The sequence below is a fragment of the Gopherus evgoodei genome, chromosome 2 (assembly GCF_007399415.2).
Source record: "Gopherus evgoodei ecotype Sinaloan lineage chromosome 2, rGopEvg1_v1.p, whole genome shotgun sequence".
Classification (NCBI taxonomy): domain Eukaryota; kingdom Metazoa; phylum Chordata; order Testudines; family Testudinidae; genus Gopherus; species Gopherus evgoodei.
Window position 1 is genome coordinate 280,903,475 of NC_044323.1, and position 21,155 is coordinate 280,924,629.

Genomic DNA, 21,155 nt, shown 5'->3' on the forward strand with positions numbered 1-21,155 from the left:
GTAAAAAGTGACAGAGCCCTGTGGCACGTTATAGACTGACTGATGTATGGGAGCATCAGCTTTCGTGAGTGAATACCCACTTCGTCCAATGAATGTTTTTTACAGATCCAGACTAACACGGCTACCCCTCTGATACTTGACACCATGCAAGGCACTGCATTTAGCCGTATCGAGTGGAAATCCATCAACCTCATGAAGAGTAGGGTTGTAATCCATTTTTTCTTATTTTAGGTCAGGTCATCTTACTGTCCATTATCAGTACTTTTCCTGGATTGTTTGTAATGGTAGTATTTGTCTGATATGTCCAGTGGGATTTTCTTTTACTACCCTCTTGTACTGTAGTTTCATTTTCTTCTTCCTCTCCAGTTGTCTGAAACTTTTAATTACTTCCTTTTACTGCTTTCCTTTTCAGTTTCACTCTCATCTGTTCCCTTCCTGTTGGCCATGGTCCGCCATAGCATATCTAGCATTAGATGGAAGCAGCACTGCAAGGGTTTAACTCTAGATCAGTGGTCACTAACCAATTGCGATCGACTGGTTGATCCTGCAGCCTCTGCCAGTCAATCATGATCTCTGGCCGTTAAAAGTCTGGCAGTGCAGCAGGACTCAGGCAGGCTGCCTACCTGCCCTGGCCTCACACTGCTCCCGGAAGCAGCTGACTGCTGCCACAATTTTGTGGCTCCTTGGGGGGAGTAGGGTGAGGTGGCTCCACGCACTGCCCCTGCCTGCAGCTCCCAGTGGCTGCCAATGGAACCAGCCAATGTGAGCTGCAGGGGTGGCGCTTGCAGGCACAGGCAGCACATGGAGACCCGCTGCCCCCCTACCTCTCCCATGGGCCACAGAGACATGCCAGCTGTTTCCCGGAGCAGGGTGGGGCCTGGGCAGGAAGGCAGGCAGGCAGCCTGTCTGAGTTCTGCTGCACCCCCGACTGGGAGCCATCTGTGGTAAGCGCCTCCTGGCTGGAGCCCGCACCTCGCACCCCCTCCTGCACCCGTCCCATCCCAGAGTCCCCTCCTGCACCCAACCTGCCTCCCAGAGCCCTCACCCCCTCCCACACCCCTCTTGTGCCCTAGCCCACTGCTCCAGCCCGGTGAAAATGAGGGTGGGGGAGAGCGAGTGATGGAGTGGGGCTGGGCCTCGGGGAAGGGGCATGGTAGATCCTGGGTTGAGCTTAAATTCTAAAAGTTATCTTGTGCGTAAGAAGGTTGGAGCCCACTACATAATACCTGGGATAGTCCTCAAACTCTAGTGGCACATCTCGCAGTCAATGCAAATAACATAATTTTATGATTCACTATGGGGACAACAAGCCATGATCATCTAGGGCAGTGGTCTCCAAACCTTTTACGCCCAAGATCATTTTTTGAATTTAAGAGCAACCCAGGATCTACCCCACCCCTTCCCCAAGGACCCGTCTCTTCTCCAAAGCCCTGCCCCACTCGCTCCATTTCCCCTACTCTCTTTGTAACTTGCTGTCCCCCACTGTCACTCACTTTGATTGGGCTGTGGCAGAGGATTAGGGTGCAGGAGGCAGTTCATGCTCTGGGCTGCATCTGAGGGGTTTGCAGTATTGGAGGGAGCTCTGAGCTGAGTCTGGGGCAGGGGGTTGAGGTGCAGGAGGGGTTGGGGGTGCAAGTTCTGGGAGGGAGTTTGGGTGCTGGAGGGAGCTCCGGGCTGGAGCAGAGTGTTGAGGTACAGGAGGGGGTACAGGGTGCTGGCTCTGGGAAGGGGAATCAGGGCTGGGGGTCGTGGTACAGAAGAGATATGAGGTGCTGGCTCTGGGAGGGGGCTCAGGGCTGCAGGTTGGGATGTGGCTTTCCTCTAGGCAGCACTTACCTCCGGCAGCTCCTGGTTGGTGGTGTAGTGTGGCTGCCTCTAAGACAGACTCCCGACCTACCCTGGCCCCACGCTGCTCCCGGAAGGGGCCAGTGTGCCCCTGGGGGGCAGGGGACACGTGGCTCTGTGCACTGCCCCTCTCTGCCAGCACTGCCTATCAGCTCCCATTGGCCACAGCTCCTCTTTCCCAGCCAATGGGAACTGCGGGGGTGGTGCTTACAGAGGATGGGCAGTGTGTGGATGGAGACTTCTGCCCCTGGGGTCATGCTGGCCACTTCCAGCGACAGCCTGGGCCCAGGGCAGGCAGGGAGCCTGCATTAGCAACAGCCCCACTACAGCACCAGAGATCTTGATCGACTGAGAGATCCTCTAGGATCGACCAGTAAATCCCGGTCAAGCGGTTGGGGACCACTGATCTAGGGGAATAGAAATAATGTGAAGTTGAATTGCATCCAGGGTGTAATATTGTAACTAAAATATATGGTGGTTGTCCTTATATGTATTTTTAACCCATGTAAGGAGGAATTAGTAACTTGTTTGTTTAATTTTATTTTGGCTCTTGTTTTAAAAAACAAAACAACAAAACCCTACCAAATTACATTTTCCATTCTTGGCTCCTATTGATTTATGTAACAATCATACTACTTTGTTACATAAAATAAAAAGTTGCTTGAATATCGGTCAGATGCTTTCTTTGTTAGTTCCATTTTATAGCAATGCTTTTTTCTGTCATAATAGCCTTTTCCTCTTCTCAGTGATAAAATGGAAATGAAAGACTTTAGTTCTGCTTATCTTGTTTTTCAAGTCAGCACACTGCTGTGAAGTGCTAATGCCTTTAAGATGTGCCATGCTGTTAATGCCTTTCCTCTGACAAAAAGGAAACATTTCTGTATTTCTTTCATTGGGCTGTTTTTTTGTCTTTTTTTAAAAGGCTGATAAGTGGGATGTTATTCAAAATAGAACTTTTATAACCTGGCCAGCCAATGTTTTGGTAAATTTTATTTCCCATTTTAAAATAAATATAGAGGGGAAATCTTTGTATTAATTACTTGTTTTGGTTAATGAGGACATATAGAAGCAGGAGTGTCAGATTCTGAAATGTATATACTTTTTTCTCAATTTTTTTTTTAGTCTGTGTTTATTGCCAGAGCTGCATTGCCTAGAAGTATGAGCTCCCTTCTCATCACATCAAACACAAATATGGAGTTCTTATTAACAAGGCCCTTCCAATTTTAGCTCCTCATACTTAACCAATCTCTTATTTCACCATGTTGTGACTTTCACCCTTTGTTTTAATAATGATGGTATGCTCTCACCTGCTTGTCCACTTCTCCCAGAAATAACTTTTTGCTGCCCTTTATGTGTGGAATGCCCTCCAAAAATCATTTCACACATCCAGAAGCCTGTGTTTTATCGGATACTTTGGCATCATAGTAGAGATCTTAATGATGATGTCTAGACAAATTGCTTGTTAGTATCTCCTGAACAGGTATTAAAAAAGAAACTTCAAAGCCTGAGGATTGTACAATCAGTTAAAAATGTATATTAAACTTTTTTGTTCTCGTTGTTGTCACCTTTTCCCTGCCTGTATTTGTCCCTATTTTTAGGTTGTAAATTATTCAGGACTTGGACTGTCTTTTATTGTATGTTTGTACAATATCAAATATGAGTGAGTGCCTGATCTTGTTTGGGGCCTCTGAGTGCTACTGTAATACTTACTCTCCTTCAGGTGATTAGTCTCTAAGGTGCCACAAGGGCTCCTTGGTTTTGCACATATACATTCCACTTTAGGTTTAGGGCACTCATTTCATTTCAGTAGGAGACTTTTGCCAGTATTACCACTAGGTGCCATATGCTCTTCTTGTGCATCGAGCTGAAGACAGAAAAGGGTCATGTCTACCACCCCTCTCTCAGTTCCGTGTCAGCACCCATAGCAAGAGTTGGAGCTCCTGTAGCTTTTGTTTCAATTTGCCAGCTTTAAGTCTTCAATGTATATAATTCTCACAGTTAGTCTTAGTCTGTCAGCACTGCTGGCACCACTGTTGCTCCCATCTTGTGCTCAGGGTTCTTCTGATCAGCAGGTCTCGTCGTTACCAAAGCCCCCATGGACCACAACAGGGAATGCTTCTCTTTCGAGATGAGTCCTACGTATCCTCATGAGGCCTATACTTTTATTTCCCTCTTAGATCTTGTGCAGGGGGCATGAAGCAGAAGGAACAGAACTGATACTCTTAAAAAGAGGTTCCTGTATGGTATCCTCCCCTATGGTCTACTCCAGGGGTCCGCAACCTTTCAGCAGTGGTGTGCTGAGTCTTTATTTATTTACTCTAATTTAAGGTTTTGTGTGCCAGTAATACATTTTAATGTTTTAGAAGGTCTCTTTTTATAAGTCTGTAATATATAACTAAACTTTTGTTGTATGCAAATTAAATAAGGTCTTGAAAATGTTTAAGAAGCTTCATTTAAAATTAAATTAAAATGCAGAACCCCTCACACCAGTGGCCAGGACCTGGGCAGTGTGAGTGCCACTGAAAATCAACTCGTGTGCCGAAGGCGGCACACGTGCCATAGGTTGCCTACCCGTGGTCTACTCAGAGAATAGAATATCCTCCATGATCCTACTAGTCTTGGCCTGCTCCGAGGGAGTCTAGTCCTCCATCAGAGTTACAGTCCAAGAGGAGAGTCAAGTGCAGGAAATCTCTGGAGAGACTCTTCCTCCATCAGCTGTACTAGATCCTGCTGAGGAAGGGGAATTAATGGAAGAAAGCCAACATGTGTTCTCTCCTTATTCCCTGCCCCAATATTTTACCCTGTTCCTGACATGAAGCGGTCACCCCATCTCCTTCTCCAGAAAATTTTAAAGTCTTTCAGGACTTGATGAGAAGAGTAACTTCTTCTCAAGGTGTCAGGCTGAGCTCGTACAAGAAAACCCACACAGCCTCCTCAATATTCTATAGGCCCCTACCCCAGGAAGGGTTGCCCTTCCCATTAATGAAGTCTTGCTAGAGCCAGTGAACATTCACTGTCCTCTATGTCACGTACGGCCAAGTGGGTCGATAGAGGTTACCAAGTCCCTAAATAGGACTTTGATTATTTCTTCCCCCCCCGCAGTTTGACTCATTTGACACCAATGAGCACTCTCAGCAGTCTCATCTAGATCTTCTCCTGATAAGGAGTTCAAGAGACTGTACAGTAACTAAATGGATGTTTTCTGTTTAGATGCAATCTCAACCCATACCACCCCATCACACAGAGATCTCACATGTATTATACTTTGCTACATTTGGAATCTTCTGACCTATCAGTTAGTTCTGTGAGAGTCCACTTGGTGTCAATATCTGCTTTGCATCTGCCAATGGACAGGTTTTCTGTCTTCTCTCACCCTCAGGTTTCCAGATTTTTGAAAGGTTTAATCAACATCTACCCACCTGTGTCTGATTGAGTACCTTTATATGATCTTAACTTAGTCCTCTCCAGACTAATGGGTTCTCCTCACTGTCTTTGTTGTCTGTGAAGAAGACATTCCTGGTGGCAGTCATCTCTACAAGGAGAATTTCAGAACGTCAAGCTCTCTTAGTTGATCCTCCTTTCAAAGTGTTTCGTAAAGACAAAGTTTCTTTTAGGCCACACCCTCAGTTTATGCCAGAGATAATTTAGGCTTTCCACCTGAATCAAATGATTCATCTTCTGGTGTTTTGTTCCCACCCCCCACCCAAGATCTCACTCTTCAAAAGCAGAAGACACATTCCATACCTTAGGTGTTTGCAGAGCTCTAGCATTCTATCTAGATTACACTGTGTCCTTCAGCGCTCTCTGAGGTTCTTTGTAGCCTAAGCTGAGAAAGTTAGAGGCCAACCTGTAATAGCTCAGCAAATTTCTTGTTGGATTTCTGACTGCATTAAGCAGTACTACAGTCTTACTGAAGTCCTGAAGGATAACAGCTCAGTCTACTAGAGCTCAGTCTGCTTAATAAGCATTTCTGAGGAACATCCCTGTAGAGAATATCTGTAAAGCATCCACATAGTCATCAGTTCATACCTTTTCCAGACATTGACATCACTCAAGCCTGTAGAAATGATGCCAACTTTGGCAAGTCAGTGCTACAGTCTCTGTTCAAGTGATCTGAAGTCCACCACCTGCAGGAGAACTACTGATGAGTCACTGGCGATGGAATGTATATGTACACAGTCACTCGAAGGTGGGAAGAAAGGTTACTTATCTGTACAGTAGCTGTTGTTCTTTGAGATGTGTTGGGCACATATATATTCCATGACCCTCTTCCTTTTCCCTACTACATTGGGCGTTACATATACAGGGATGTAGTGCACACACCCCTTTTATGTCCTTGTCTCTGCACACAAGGAGAGCAGGGATGCATGCACTGCCTAGTGGCGCTGCTGGCAAAAGTCTCCAATGAGAAAATGTTGGGTGCACTTTAGTAGAATGTATATGTGCACAGCACACCTCAAAAACTGTTACTTTATGGGTAAGTACCGTTTTGTTTTGTTTTTTTACCAGAACATTAGTTTTTTTCCTTTGGGTCCTCTGGCCTTTTGTCAGGATCTGTAATCTGGCATGATGTTCAGGGCTTTTGCCCCTTGTATTCCGTAGTGGCTGATTTAAATAAAATATATTAGGCTTCAAGTACTGTGCTTTTTGGAAGGCAAAAGTGTTAATAACTAACTAGTAGGCATTATCTAGATGTGTCAGTCATCTGCTAGATGCTCTGTGCACCAGTTTCATATCCAGAGCACAAAAGAGGTAGAGTATGAGCTCCATCTGTTCATCTTGGAATGTTGGATTTAGACCAACAAGTCTGATTCTGGGGACCTGGACAAGTCCATGGCCAGACGACCCTCCTCTTCCTGACCTAAAGAGGAAGTAGAAAGCCAAATCCCAAGCTTCATACATTGAAGGCAATTCTAGAAGCTCAAGCCGGCGTCTGACCATGTGAGCTCAAGGCCTCAGATCTCTCTCTAGTGCAGAGGCGGATGAAGGAGGGAGAAGGTTTTCCCTGCTTAGGGAATATAATCTTAAATTGTAAATTCTGAAGGACAGAGACTGACTCTTAATGCTTATACAGCATCTAACATAGTGGCTTCTCAAACTTTATTGGGACCTCTGTATGGGTGCTACTATAATAGAAATATTCTTAACCATATACCTACAGTTGGTACTTTGGCTTACACAAGAGGATCAGTATTTCCAACTTCTGCAACAGCTCACCCTGGTCACTCACAACTGTGAATGTGTCAGTGCCATTTTATGCATATGATTCTTTAAAATCAGTGGTTCTGAAACTGAACAACGAGTTGTTGGTTCCTTAAATGCTCTTGCTCAAAGCACAAGATACTACTCTGTGCAGGCACAGGCTTGCAGTCACTACTGTGCAGTCTCTGATTGAGAGTGTGTGGGCACGTGCACATCCTATGGTGGAGAACCCATACGATCATATACTCGAACTATGAATTTTCAAAATATTGGCCTTTATGCCTCAGCTTCCTCAATTACAAGAATGGGATAATACTTCTTACCTTACAGGGGTGTTGCTTTCAGAGGGGCCTGTGGATACTCAGTACCTCTGATAATAAAGCCACTTATTTCGGTTCCTAAATAGAAACTAAGGTGACCAACTTTAGGCACCAAATATCAACATTCTGGCCAGAGGTTTTGACAAATAGAGCATGGATCTCCTGACTTCCAGTCCCCTTCTGTAATTACAAGACTGTCATTTAAGAGCTAACTAGCTGAAAATCTTTTGATATACAGCAATGATAAATGGGACCACAAAAACAGTCTCATCGTTGCAGACAGGACTTTCAGTTTAAAATGACTGAAAACCAATTGCTAGAATAGAATCCATAATTTTGTGAAGAACCAGTATAAAAAACAAACACTGGGAAAAACTGATGTCTTTTGGTTTTTTGTTAGACATTTAGACCATCACAAACTCTGGGACCCCAATGAATTTGCTGTCTCCTGCTTCAAAATCATCATGTACTCTATACAGGTAGGTTTGACCTAGTCCAGTGATTAGGCCTGTACGTACCATAAGAACAAAGCTGACTAAATGAATTATGTGCTCGCTCACTCATAATTAAGGCTACGTTTTAGTCACATGTATTTTTAGTAAAAGTCATAGACAGATCACAGGCTGTGAATTTTTGTTTACTGCCTGTGACCTGTCCATGACTTTTACTAAAAATGCCAATGAATAAATCTTGGGCGAAGGGCCGCGGGTGCTCTGGGTGGGGCAATCCAGGGGCATTGAGAGAGGTGGCCCAGGACCCCACTGGTGGGGGGGGGAGGGGCAGGCAGCATGGCCTGGGACCCCTGCTGATGCTGAGGGGGAAGTGTTAGTGGGACTGGCAGGGGCTCCCTACCCAGCTCCGTGTCCCTGCAGCAATTAGGTGGCAGAGGGGCTAGGGGACTCGGCGCTCTGCTCTTGCCACAAGCGCCGGCTGCCACAGCTCCTATTGTCCGGAAATCACAGCCAAGGGGAGCTGTGGGGGTGCTACCCACAGGTAGCATGCGGCGTGTCACTCCCATCCCCACCCCGTCCACTGCCTAGGAGCTGCAGGGCCATACCAGTGGAAGCTGGGGAGCCCCCCACCTTGAGGTAAGTGCCCCCCGTGCCTTCCCAATCCCCTAGCCCTGAGCCCCCTCCCACACACCCAAACTGCTGCTTCTGGCCCAGGTGCTGCCAGAACCGTGTAGCCACTGAGCCAGCACCAGCTGCTGCAAAAATCACGGAAAGTCATGGAATCAGTGACCTCTGTGGAGACTCGCAGCCTTACTCATAATGGTCGATGTCTATTTGGTGGTAGATGAAGGCAAAGAGTGTATAATGTCTCTGCCATTTATGTGCCTTATAGGAAAATTTGATCTCATCCTCCAGTAGTTGTCAAACAGTTTAACCCTGTAACTGTGACCAAGAATCACAGTTGTTGAGTATCTAATCCCATATGTTCTCAGACTTTTAGGTGTGAGGAAGGAGGAAGAATAAAACTGACTTTCAAGTCATAACCAGCACACACATCCAAAAGGCAAAGAATTGTCACTTTATTAACTCAAACTATTGATACAAGTGATACAACTAATATTTGCCATTCCATCAATGTAACACTTAAATAAGGCTGCTCTCATTCTGAGAAATTTTGAGAGATGAGGGGTACTAATGGACAATGGTCCTGGCATCCTTTATCCACCTTTAGTTAAGCTCTTTATTGACTGGAATTTAGAAATATATAATTGTGCCCAAAAGCAGTGCTAAAGAGAAGAGGAACACCACTCAAGATTATTAGTCTGAGTTCAGGGCTGAATATTTGTGTGTGGAGATATGTTTAATTAGAAAGGAAAGTAACAAACCATTTTTTTCTTTTATAGGCACAATACTCCCATCATGTAATACAGGAGACTCTTGGACACCTTGATGCTCGCAAAAGGGATTCGCCACGAGTCCGAGCAGGCATTATTCAGGTACTTTTGGAAGCAGTTGCCATTGCTGCTAAAGGATCCATAGGTGAGTCATGGTAAATGAATGGTATGAAACCAATGAACTATTTCAATGAATTTCAGAATGAATAAAAACTTAAACTGTTGGCACTTTTTTACCATTTTTAGCTTTTCATTCAAATCCATAGTTAAATCAGATTTTCCATTCTCTCTTTGGTGTAAGTGGAACTTGCCCTAAATTTTGTTCAGCACTTGTTCCAGAGCACTGGTGCTATAATTGCCTACCATGATGGTTAGAGGGCCTCAGCCCTTTACAAGCAGGAATTCTAGGGGATGTAGACTTGACTAATTATGTGAGAGAGACAAGGGCTGTTGCTTAGTCAGAGAGAAACCAAGGTCTAAGAGTCTTCATAATGACCGGCAGAAGGAAAACTTCTAAGTGAAGAGCAGTGGCCGAAGGGCCCAGAGTGGGACTGGCAGAGCTCCTTCCACAGAAGGAGCTGGGGCAGGACCCTGGGAGCAGGACAATTGGGAGTCCTTGGTAAGGAAATTCGGTGAAGCCCTGATACAAAGGTAATTGTGAAACTCTGGGGAAGAACCAAAAGGGACTTGAGGAGCCCAGGAACAGTGCTGAATTTTATGTTTAATAAATGAAACCCTAGCGGAGAGACTTTGTGATGAAATTCAATATTATGTTTCTGATTTTTGTCTAGCTCTAAATAGGAGGAGAAATTGAGACACAGCAGCACACCCAATTGGGGAGGTGCCTCTTATGGCACTAAAAATATGTATCAATATTGATCCTTAGAACATGAGACTGGTCTGACCCAATATGGCCAAGGGTCCATCTAGCTTAGTATTCTGTCTTCCAACAGTGACCCATGCCAGATGCTTCAGAGGGAAGAGCAGAACAGGGCAATCATCAAGTAATCCATCCCCTTGTTCAGTCCCAGCTTCTGGCAGTTCGAGACTTAAGTACACTTGGAGCATTGTGTTGCCTCCCTAACCATCTTGGCTAATAGCCATTGATATATCCATTATCCTTGAATTTATCCAGTTTTTTTTTAACCCAGTTATACTTTTTGACCTTCACAGCATCCCACAGAAATGGGTTCCCAAAGTTCAGTGTGTTGTGTGAAGGGTACTTCCTTAGGTTTGATTTTAAACCTACTGCCTATTAATTGGAGGGGATGACTCATGGTTCTTACGTTATGTGAAGGGGTAAATAACACTTCTTTATTTACTTTTTTCCAATAATTCTTGATTTTATAGACCTCTATCATATCCTCCCCTTAGTCTTTTCTTTTCTAAGATGAACATTTTAATCTCTCATCGTATGGAAGCTGTTCTATACCCCTAACTATTTTGTTGCCTTCTTCTACCTTATTTAATTCTCATGTATCTTTTTTGAGATGAGGCAATCAGATCTGCACACACAAGTCAGGGTGCGAGCATATCATGGATTTATTTAATGGCATCCTGATATCTTCTGTCTGAGTATCTATCTCTTTTCTAGTGGTTTCTAGCATTGTTTGTTTTTTTGACTGCCGCTGCACATTGAGCACATGTTTTTGGGGAACTATTCACAATGACTTCAAGATTTTTCTTGAGTGGTAACAACTAATTTAAACCCCATCATTTTGTATGTATAGTTGGGATTACTTTTTCTGTTGTGCATTACTTTGCACTTATCAACACTGAATTTCATCTGCCATTTGGTTGCCCAGTCACCTGGGGTTGTTGGTTTTTTTTGATCCCTTTGTAGCTGTTAACAGTCAGATTTGAACTTAACTATCTGTAATTTTGCCACCTCTCTGCACACTCCATTTTCCAGATCATTTATGAATATGTTGAACAGCACAAGTTCCACTACAGATCCGTGGGGGAGATCACTATATACCTCTCTCCATTGTGATAATCCTTCATAATTATAAAATCAATATTAGGCCCCAACCACTAGTGAATGCATTACGGTTATGTGATTCAGTGTTGCTTTTCATTTTGTCACGTCTCATTGGTAATTGACATTCTGTTAGCCTTAATTAAAGGTATCTGAAAAAGCCTACTCTTCAGCTTTCCTACAGGCTACTACTGACCTAGCAATATACTTTGGGTTGGTGGCTTAATTCTGTTATGCTCTTAATGCATGGAAAGTAGTGTTCCAAAATGCACTGTGCTCTTCAGAATCTGAAAACACACACAGTTATATTTATGGTTTCCAGATAAATTTGCCATTGAAAATATATTTAGAATTTCATAAATGGGCACATCATACAACTGATCATTTAAAATTGTTTTTAATTTGAAAAATTGGGAGTTAAATACACTCTTAATTTCTTAAATGGGGACTTTTATTTAACTTAATCGTGAGGCTTGTGTATAATGGAACTTCTCAATTATTTGGAAGACATCAGTCTCCCTCTCTCATTTCATGCCTTCCTCAGTGCTATTCATACACAGCCTTTATGATCTTGTATACCATTTAACTCTTTCCCTTCTAATGATAACCCTTGAAATACACAATTTTATTATGTATAGCTATAATTACTAGTGTTTTTATAAAATCTGAGGAACCAACAAGAAACTGAAGCCAATCAAATCATTTACTTTGTGGGAACGACTCTAACTTAAGAGCTCCTTTTCTTTCTGCTTTGTTTTCTCTGTTGCCCGCAATTTGTTTTTCATTTCTGATTTAAGCAAGGGCCTGATTTTTCCAGATGTAAGGTAGTCCTACTTGCACAAATAGACTTATTAATCTTGTCTGCAATGCGAAAAAAACCCATTGCTGACAACAGAGTGTTGAGCTGAAAAGGTTTAAAAGCAAGTGTAGACAAGGACAAACCATTCGACACCACCTCAGAAACAGTGGTCAAAACTGGGTTGGAACCCTAAGTCTAGAAATGAAGCAGGATTTAACTGAGGTTTCTGAAACCGTTTAACTCAGTTTGTTCTTAATGTAACTGCAAGTGTATGTATGTTCAGTTGCATCCATTGATGACGCCTGTTAGCAGCAGTTAATTTTCCTAATGTAGACAAATCTTCAGACTTCAATGAGAATATGCATTTAAATGTTACTGTTATCAAGCTCTTAGACTGGAAAGATCAGGGACTTAGATGTGTGCGTGAAAAATTTACCCTAAATCCCATTTTCAAAAGAGACTCAGGGACAGATTTTCGCTCTTATACCTGCTTATAAAGAGTGTTGCCATCTTTAAAATAGCCATAATGCTCCTTATGGTTTTGTGTTGAAGACTTTGAGTTTCCGACTGCTTACTTTCTCCTTCTCATAGACTCATAGACTCTAGGACTGGAAGGGACCTCGAGAGGTCATCGAGTCCAGTCCCCTGCCCTCATGGCAGGACCAAATACTGTCTAGACCATCCCTGATAGACATTTATCTAACCTACTCTTAAATATCTCCAGCGATGGAGATTCCACAACTTCCCTAGGCAATCTATTCCAGTGTTTAACTACCCTGACAGTTAGGAACTTTTTCCTAATGTCCAACCTAAATCTCCCTTGCTGCAGTTTAAGCCCATTGCTTCTTGTTCTATCATTGGAGGCTAAAGTGAACAAGTTTTCTCCCTCCTCCTGATGACACCCTTTTAGATACCTGACAACTGCTATCAGGTCCCCTCTCAGTCTTCTCTTTTCCAAACTAAACAAACCCAATTCCTTCAGTCTTCCTTCATAGGTCATGTTCTCAAGACCTTTAATCATTCTTGTTGCTCTTCTCTGGACCCTCTCCAATTTCTCCACATCTTTCTTGAAATGCGGTGCCCAGAACTGGACACAATACTCCAGTTGAGGCCTAACCAGCGCAGAGTAAAGCGGAAGAATGACTTCTCGTGTCTTGTTTACAACACACCTGTTAATGCATCCCAGAATCATGTTTGCTTTTTTTGCAACAGTATCACACTGTTCACTCATATTAAGCTTGTGGTCCACTATGACCCCTAGATCTCTTTCTGCCATACTCCTTCCTAGACAGTCTCTTCCCATTCTGTATGTGTGAAACTGATTGTTCCTTCCTAAGTGGAGCACTTTGCATTTATCTTTATTGAACTTCATCCTGTTTACCTCAGACCATTTCTCCAATTTGTCCAGATCATTTTGAATTTTGACCCTGTCCTCCAGAGCAGTTGCAATCCCTCCCAGTTTGGTATCGTCCGCAAACTTAATAAGTGTACTTTCTATGCCAACATCTAAATCGTTGATGAAGATATTGAACAGAACCGGTCCCAAAACAGACCCCTGCGGAACCCCACTTGTTATACCTTTCCAGCAGGATTGGGAGCCATTAACAACTACTCTCTGAGTACGGTTATCCAGCCAGTTACGCACCCACCTTATAGTAGCCCCATCTAAATTGTACTTTCCTAGCTTATCTATAAGAATATCATGCGAAACTGTATCAAATGCCTTACTAAAGTCTAGGTATATCACATCCACTGCTTCTCCCTTATCCACAAGGCTCGTTATCCTATCAAAGAACGCTATCAGATTAGTTTGACATGATTTGTTCTTTACAAATCCATGCTGGCTATTCCCTATCACCTTACCACCTTCCAAGTGTTTGCAGATGATTTCTTTGATTACCTGCTCCATTATCTTCCCTGGCACAGAAGTTAAACTAACTGGTCTGTAGTTTCCTGGGTTGTTTTTATTTCCCTTTTTATAGATGGGCACTATATTTGCCCCCTTCCAGTCTTCTGGAATCTCCCCCGTCTCCCATGATTTCCCAAAGATAATAGCTAGAGGCTCAGATACCTCCAAACAAACCTTCAAACAAATCAAGTTCACCTGTGCTTTTCAGCATAATCTACAGCTCTCTTGAAGAGAGATTGTTGAAGATGTGTCTAGTTTTGTTAGGCATTTTTCATTTTTAAACTACAGCCATTATTATCTATTATTTTTCAGGCCCAACAGTCTTGGAAGTGTTTAATACCCTACTGAAGCACTTGCGTCTCAGTGTTGATTTTGAATTAGGTGAGAGGCGTAGTTCAACTGGCAGTGCCAGTTTCAGCACAAGCTCCAAAGAAAGTGACGAGAGGATTGTCCAGAATGCCATTATTCAAACAATTGGTGAGTGAAGGTTGTTTTTTTTCCGTTGAGCATGGACTCACTTAAAAACTGACATGGGTATGAACTCTAAACACAGAGCACTCCTCTAAGTAAAGGTCTTGCCATTCACCTCTTCTCTGTTTCCCCTCACTCCCACCAAGATAAGAGTAAGGTGTTTGACTGCGCCAGCTTTTAACACAGGCTGGATTTGTGGGGTTGAGAGTTAGAAGAAGCTGTCTTTTTACTTGTTAACTGGCCAAATAGGTTTTCAATCGCTGACACAATAAAAATGGAACTCTGTCACTTCGGTCGAGTCATATTGCGGATGAATATTGTGCTTTGGAAAAATATAAATAAACCCTATGGATTTATGCCTCTTATCTAAAATATATAAAGCCTCTTACCCTTGACATATAAAGCTTCTGTCTTAAATTTCCATATATTAATGTATGCAGTGTATCATTCATATGTATATGATATCTGTATGATATGAAAATCACCTGGGCATCACAGTATACAATAGTGAGATATATTTTAAGAGTTACTGCTTGGAAACTTGTTCAAAAATCAAACATAGCTGCAACAATGACACCTACTGGCCACTTGTATTTATAGGGTTACTGCAGTGTTTCCAAGGGTACGTCTTCACTACCGGCCGTATCGGCGGGTAGCAATCAATTTCTCGGAGATCGATATATTGCGTCTCTTCTAGACGCGATGTATCGATCCCCGAACGTGCTCCTGTCGACTCCGGAACTCCACCAACGTGAACGGCGGTAGCGAAGTCGACATGGGGAGCTGCAGACGTCAATCCCATGCCGTGAGGATGGTAGGTAATTTGAGCTAAGATACTTCAACTTCAGCTACGCTATTCACGTAGCTGAGGTTGCGTATCTTAGATTGAGCCCCCCCCCAGTGTAGACCAGCCCCAAGAGACATAAAATCCTGTTTTAGCATCCATTCTGTAAATAATTTCATTAGCATAACTTCTGTCTTTTCAGACCTTCCTGTTACTTTAGTGCTATTTGTGTTGCTATATATTTAGTGAAAATTATTACTTTAAATTTCCCCCAATTATTTAGGTCTGATTTCCTCAAATTTTTGTTCAGCAAATTTGGAAAATTAATCTGTTTCTTAAATTTCTCTATACCATAACCCTTATGACTGCAGTAACAATTTCTCAACTTCATTGTAAGACTCAATTTTCGTAAGAAAAACTGTCATGGTTTTAGAAATCTTTCTAGCTTAAAAATCCAGATTTAACATTACTTTATTGTAGTTTATAGGTGAAGCAAGAGCATAGTCATATTCTTGTAAGAGCTCTTTTTTGAGCACCCCATTCATGTTTAATAATAGCATAGGAAAGTGCAAAGGTAAGGAATTGAATTAAATTTTGTTCTAGCTTGGGAAATTTCCAGCTCCTGAATATTCTGTTAGCTTGCAATTAATGTCAAATGCCTTGGTTTAAATAGTATAATTACTCATGAAAGATGAGACTAGAAAGTGTGTGTGTGTTGGGGGAGAAGAGGGAGAATGAGGCAGTCTTGACCAGCTGGTGTATATTAATGAGCAGAGTTGCACAGATGATGACTCTGCTATCTGTTACAGCCGTAATACAAACTAGAAAATTGCAAAAGGTACAGGAGACCCAGATAAAGTAGATATTTTATTCCTTACATTTATTAACCTCTGTAGTATAAAGAGAGTAGCCTGAAATGTCATCTTTCTCTCCATTTTTATTTAGGGTTTTTTGGGAGCAATCTCCCAGATTACCAGCGGTCAGAGATTATGATGTTCGTTATGGGGAAAGTGCCTGTTTTGGGGACATCCTCACATTCGCTGGATACAAGCCACCTTGGGTTTGTACTTTGTTTTTGTTTTTTGAGCTTCTGAATATAAACTCTTATTTGTTCTGAAGCCCTGCTAAAGTAGAACTTTTTAAAATTGGAGTTTAAAATAACTCACAGCTGCTAGGTTTCTATTAAATGTGAGAGAGAAACAAGCCACACACAATGACAGCAGTATGAACCCAGCATCCAAAATGCAACTTTAATTACAGTAGATTGGAAAGCCCTACATATGCACTACAAAATTTCTTCTCTTCAAACTCATATAGGTGTTTCTAAAAATCACGCACTTAATGTTCAACTAATTCCTTACATTTTTAGGAAGTATTCTTTTAGTCATGGAATTGTCTTCTGGCTACAAATTTTTAGACAGCTGAATAATTCAGAAAGTTTTCTACTTCGTTCTATACTAATTGACTTTAAGATTAAGAAGGAGTCATGATGGAAGAATTATGCTAAACTCGTTTAACTTCAGATGGCTTCTTTTTCATTTTAAAATTGGGTGATTAACATGGACACTTAAGGCCTGATTTTTCAGAAGTGCTGAGCAGCCACAATTCCATTTGAATTCATTGGAAGCTATGAATGCTCAGCACTTCTGACATTTAGGCTCAATAGATACCAAGTTCGGCACGTATAAGGAAGCATTCGATATTGGCACACTTCTGAAATTTAGGCCCCTCTCTATTTACAGCATCATCCTGTGTTACTTTGTTCTTTGTGACTAATTGTTGTATGCCTTCCTGTAACTATCCCTTTGAAATAGTGTTTTACCCATTTATTTTTGCCTCTTTTGTAGGTGTTCACCCTTCTTTGGTTAGTCTTGTCCCTTGCTCTCCTAGTTTGTTGTTTTTCTCTTGGCACACGAGAAATGATTAAAAATGGTATTTGTGGTTGAATAATATTTTGAAGTTATCCAGAGAAATTGATTCAAGCTAACTTTTTTGAGTATCTCCCCCGATTCTAGGGATTTGGGAACTAGGCGGATTCAGATCATGTTGCTGAGATCTTTACTTATGGTAAGCCTTATTTGTTAAATAAATTTTTCTAAAAAATGCTATAGATAACTTATTCTGTAAAGGCACAGAATTTTGATTCTAGCCAAATTATGAAATGCGATGTGCGTGTTCACACTAACAAGATATGTAGATATATAGAGTAAAATCACAGCTGCTCAAGTACAAGTGCTTTACAAGTAGCTCAGAAGTTAATCCTTTATTCCCACAGAATAGGTCAGAGGATGTCAGTCATAATTGGAACTGTAGGCCTAAAGAATACCAGGGAGTTGAAGTGGCTAGTTCTGCCAGCAGTGGCAACCTCAACCTCAAAGTGGACCATTTTTCCCTCTCCACCACTAGGAGAGCTGAAATTGGTAGAACATCTTGGAAGTGTATATAGAAAGTGTAGCAGTGGGCACTTATTAAACACCCAATGGCTCAGGAGGCATTATGGTTTAAAATGACATAGCACTTCAGGCACCATCACTCAGTTAGTGCCTCACCTCCCAAGCCTTCTTCATCTTAAAAGGCATAATTAGAAATACTGATTTTTCACAAATATAGTCTTTTAAACTGTAAAGTTTCTTCAGCCATTCAAATTACACTTAAATATGAAATTTACCAAATGACCCTGTGCTCTAGGAAACAGCTTATGAGTTTCAGTTGGTTTTAATAACTCATTATTGGTAGAAGGGGCAAAATGTTTGTAGAGTGACTTAAATTGTGGTTTTGATCATTGTTGCTATATAATAGATAAGGCTCCAATTTTGTCACAGAATCCATGACTTCCAGAGACCTCGTGACTTTGGCTGCGGTAGCTGGGAACTGCAGGGTCCTCCCACTGCCTATGGCAGCTGGGAGCTGCGGAGAACCCTGGCCTCCAGCAGCAGCTGGGGGTAACCTGCAGCTCTGAGCCGGCAGTACCCGCAGCTCTGGGTCGCCAGCGGTGACTGGGGATACCCCACAGCTGCCCAGACAGGGAGGGCATTGTGGGCATCCAGCAGTTTCCCATGGCTATTTTTAGTCAAAGTCAGGAACAGGTCATGGGCTTCCATTAATTTTTCTCTATTATCCAAGACTTTTTGACTAAAAATATCCGTGACAAAAATCTTAGCCTTAATAATAGTATGCATACGCTAAAAAGCCTACATTTCTATAACCCCAGATAAACTTACAGTTAATTCTCCCATTTTATATTCTTTATATAGTCTATGGGATTTATTTAATTGAACAAATGAGAAAGGAGATTCAGTTTAAATTTAATTCAAAATTGGTCATTGAGATTGAATCTAGTGAGCAAACAAATATTCTCATTATGTCTCAAACCTCACACATTAATCAGTTATAAAACACAATTCTATTCCAGTTATTATAGTGGAACTTTGATCTTTTGATTTTTATAACAAACTTCAAAGACTAATAAAACCAAATGGCAAGAAGTAAATGCTCAGGTAACTGCAAAAGAATGGAAAAGGAATATCCTAAATGCATGAGGGTTTTCCATGAAACCTCACTTGTTTTCTATAATGCCCATATATTATTGACTCACTATAGCATCTCTTTTCTAAGTGGTTTAAAGGACTCTAACACATTACTTAAGGTCTCGTGCCTCAGGCAGGATTGAGAACTTGAGACTCTCTACGTCCCTAGCCCTAATGAGGCTATAGCACAGGGTTCTACAATTTCCTGTGCAACTGTTTTTGCAGCTTTTCTACACAGTGCATACAGAGAGCTTAATTCTCTGCTTATGTAACTGCATTGACATTAGTAGAGTTATATCAGCAGATAATTTCTCCTGTTGGCATAAGCATTTGAAAACTTAAGATTAGAAAGAGTAGACATAGTCTGAATAGATGACTGGAAATCAGGAACTCCCAGAACTCTAATCTCAACTCTGATATTGGCTCTGCAACCTTAATGTTCTTTTAACATAGTTTTTTTTGTAATTTCCTAAGTCTTTTAAAAAACAAATGGGGGAAAAAATTCCAGATGTGGCATCATATTGACACCCTTCTGGTTCATCAGCTGGGTTGGAATGTTTAGATCAGGGGTAGGCAAACTTTTTGGCCCAAGGGCCACATCTGAATATAGAAAGTATATGGTGGGCCATGAATGCTCACGAAATTGGGGTTGTGTGCGGGAGGTGGTGAGACTCTGGAGGAGAATGCAGTGCAGTGGGTGCAGACTCTTCTACCCATTCCTCACCAAGTTTGACCCCTTCTAACCCATCCCCTCCAAACTATTCCAGTCTTGTTTCCTCCTTACTGCTAGTCATGAGACTCCTCATCCCAGCACCAGTCTCCTTGCCCATTTATTTCTCTGTCTAAATCTCAGTCTTGCCCTTCCTTGCTCCCACTCGCTTTGTCCAGTTTCTCCCTCCACATGTTCCTTGTCAAATATCAGTCTCCCTCTTGCTCCCCAGCCCCTTGTTCCAGTCACCCTTTCTGTCTCCATGTCAAAATCTCTTTGCCAGCCATACTCTATTCTACGCACCACTTTTGGGGTCATTGTCAGAGCCATCCCCCACCCTGTTCCCTTCCCACTCCACAAACTCTTGTTCTGAATCTCCTTGTCCAGCCAGTTCCAATCTACACCTCCTCCCCCAGCTCCCAGGCTCCTTGCCCAAAACCTGAGTCTCCTACCTGCAACTCCCAGTCAGTCACTTCGCATGATTGGTGCATGCACAGTCTGGTTGCATGTTGGAGCTGTGAAGCGTTGGAGTTTGGATGCTGTGAGGATGGATTTTCAAAGGCGCTCCCCTACCATTTAAGCACTACTACACAGCAATGGAAGCTTAGGGTTAGCAGGACTCAAGTCAGCTGACCCATGTCAGGGAACCTCTGGGCTTGAGCGTCTACACTTGGTTGAGGATTTTCTCACCTGTGCTCGAACCTTGGGCTCTGGCATCCACACTGCAATGCACAGTCCTGAGTCAAAGTAACCCTGTCCCAGAGTGCCTAGTGCCCCCCTCACCCACCTCAGTGTCGATATTCTTGCCATATAAATGTGTTGCACTGTGGGAAAACTTTACTGCCCACTCTGGATCCTAACTCCTTACAGCACTGTCAGAGCACATGAGTACATACAGTGTATAATTAACTCCTTTGGTGGCTGTCTCAGTAGAATGACTGCAGTTTGAGAAAGCTTTGTACTGATTTACAATCTAAGTTGAGAATTGGGCTCTCCACCTTTTAGACTGAGTCACATTGGCAGGAAAATGCACATGTGTACCTGTTCTGAAGATAATTAGGACATCAGTCTGCAGGGCTGTCAAACTATTAAAATGAAACTTTGCAAGTCTTAATCTTTTAGAAAGGGATGTTCAATTAAGATGTTTTTGTTTGGTTTGTTTTTTATATATTTTTGTCTGCTTTACTTATTTGCATTAAAACTATCTTGTTTTAATTTGTTAATGTATTTCTGGGCTGAAATTTTCAGGGTCTAGAGTCTGCCCAAAATACCTTTTTTTTTTTAAAAAAAAAAATCAGCTGTTTGACTACACAGAATGCGGGGAAAAGTTTCATCACTTGTTTTAAAACAAAAAAAAATCACAACCTTTTTTCAAAAACAAATGTGGTGCAGAAAGTGTGGCTAGGAAATTATTCAACCATAAAATTACTGTTATTGAGAGGAGTTATGTTTAATATTTTCCAGTAAAATTGGTCAAGTTTTAGGGTTTGAAAGTAGAATGTTCTGTACACAACACTAGCAATATGAATGTGGTTTTTTACCAATTTTCTAAGCAAAGAAAGGCTGTATTACATCTGCTCATGTGGTTGAGCGACCTTAGATAAGTATACAAGGGAGAGCTTGTTGCATGCATGGTTCAGCTATTAAGGGACAAATTGAATGAGGCAGGGCTCCTAACCTCTTTCTTTAGACTGAATGGTTAAAAACCTTGTGTGTCTGTAACATAGTTTTTTCACATTTTATTATCCAATCTCATATTGTGTCC

At 42.0% G+C, this 21,155-nt stretch overlaps 1 protein-coding gene across 4 annotated transcripts in view; it reads left to right on the top strand.

Moving 5' to 3' along the window:
- The window catches only part of EFR3A (EFR3 homolog A), a 174,594-nt gene that overhangs the window by 115,388 nt on the left and 38,051 nt on the right, over window positions 1–21,155 (top strand). For all 4 annotated transcript variants that reach the window (XM_030553839.1, XM_030553840.1, XM_030553841.1 and 1 more), the window contains 5 exons: window positions 7,768–7,846; window positions 9,223–9,358; window positions 14,212–14,376; window positions 16,100–16,214; window positions 17,170–17,221. In XM_030553839.1, the coding sequence (XP_030409699.1) occupies window positions 7,768–7,846; window positions 9,223–9,358; window positions 14,212–14,376; window positions 16,100–16,214; window positions 17,170–17,221 (547 nt within the window). The remainder of the gene's footprint in view (window positions 1–7,767; window positions 7,847–9,222; window positions 9,359–14,211; window positions 14,377–16,099; window positions 16,215–17,169; window positions 17,222–21,155) is intronic.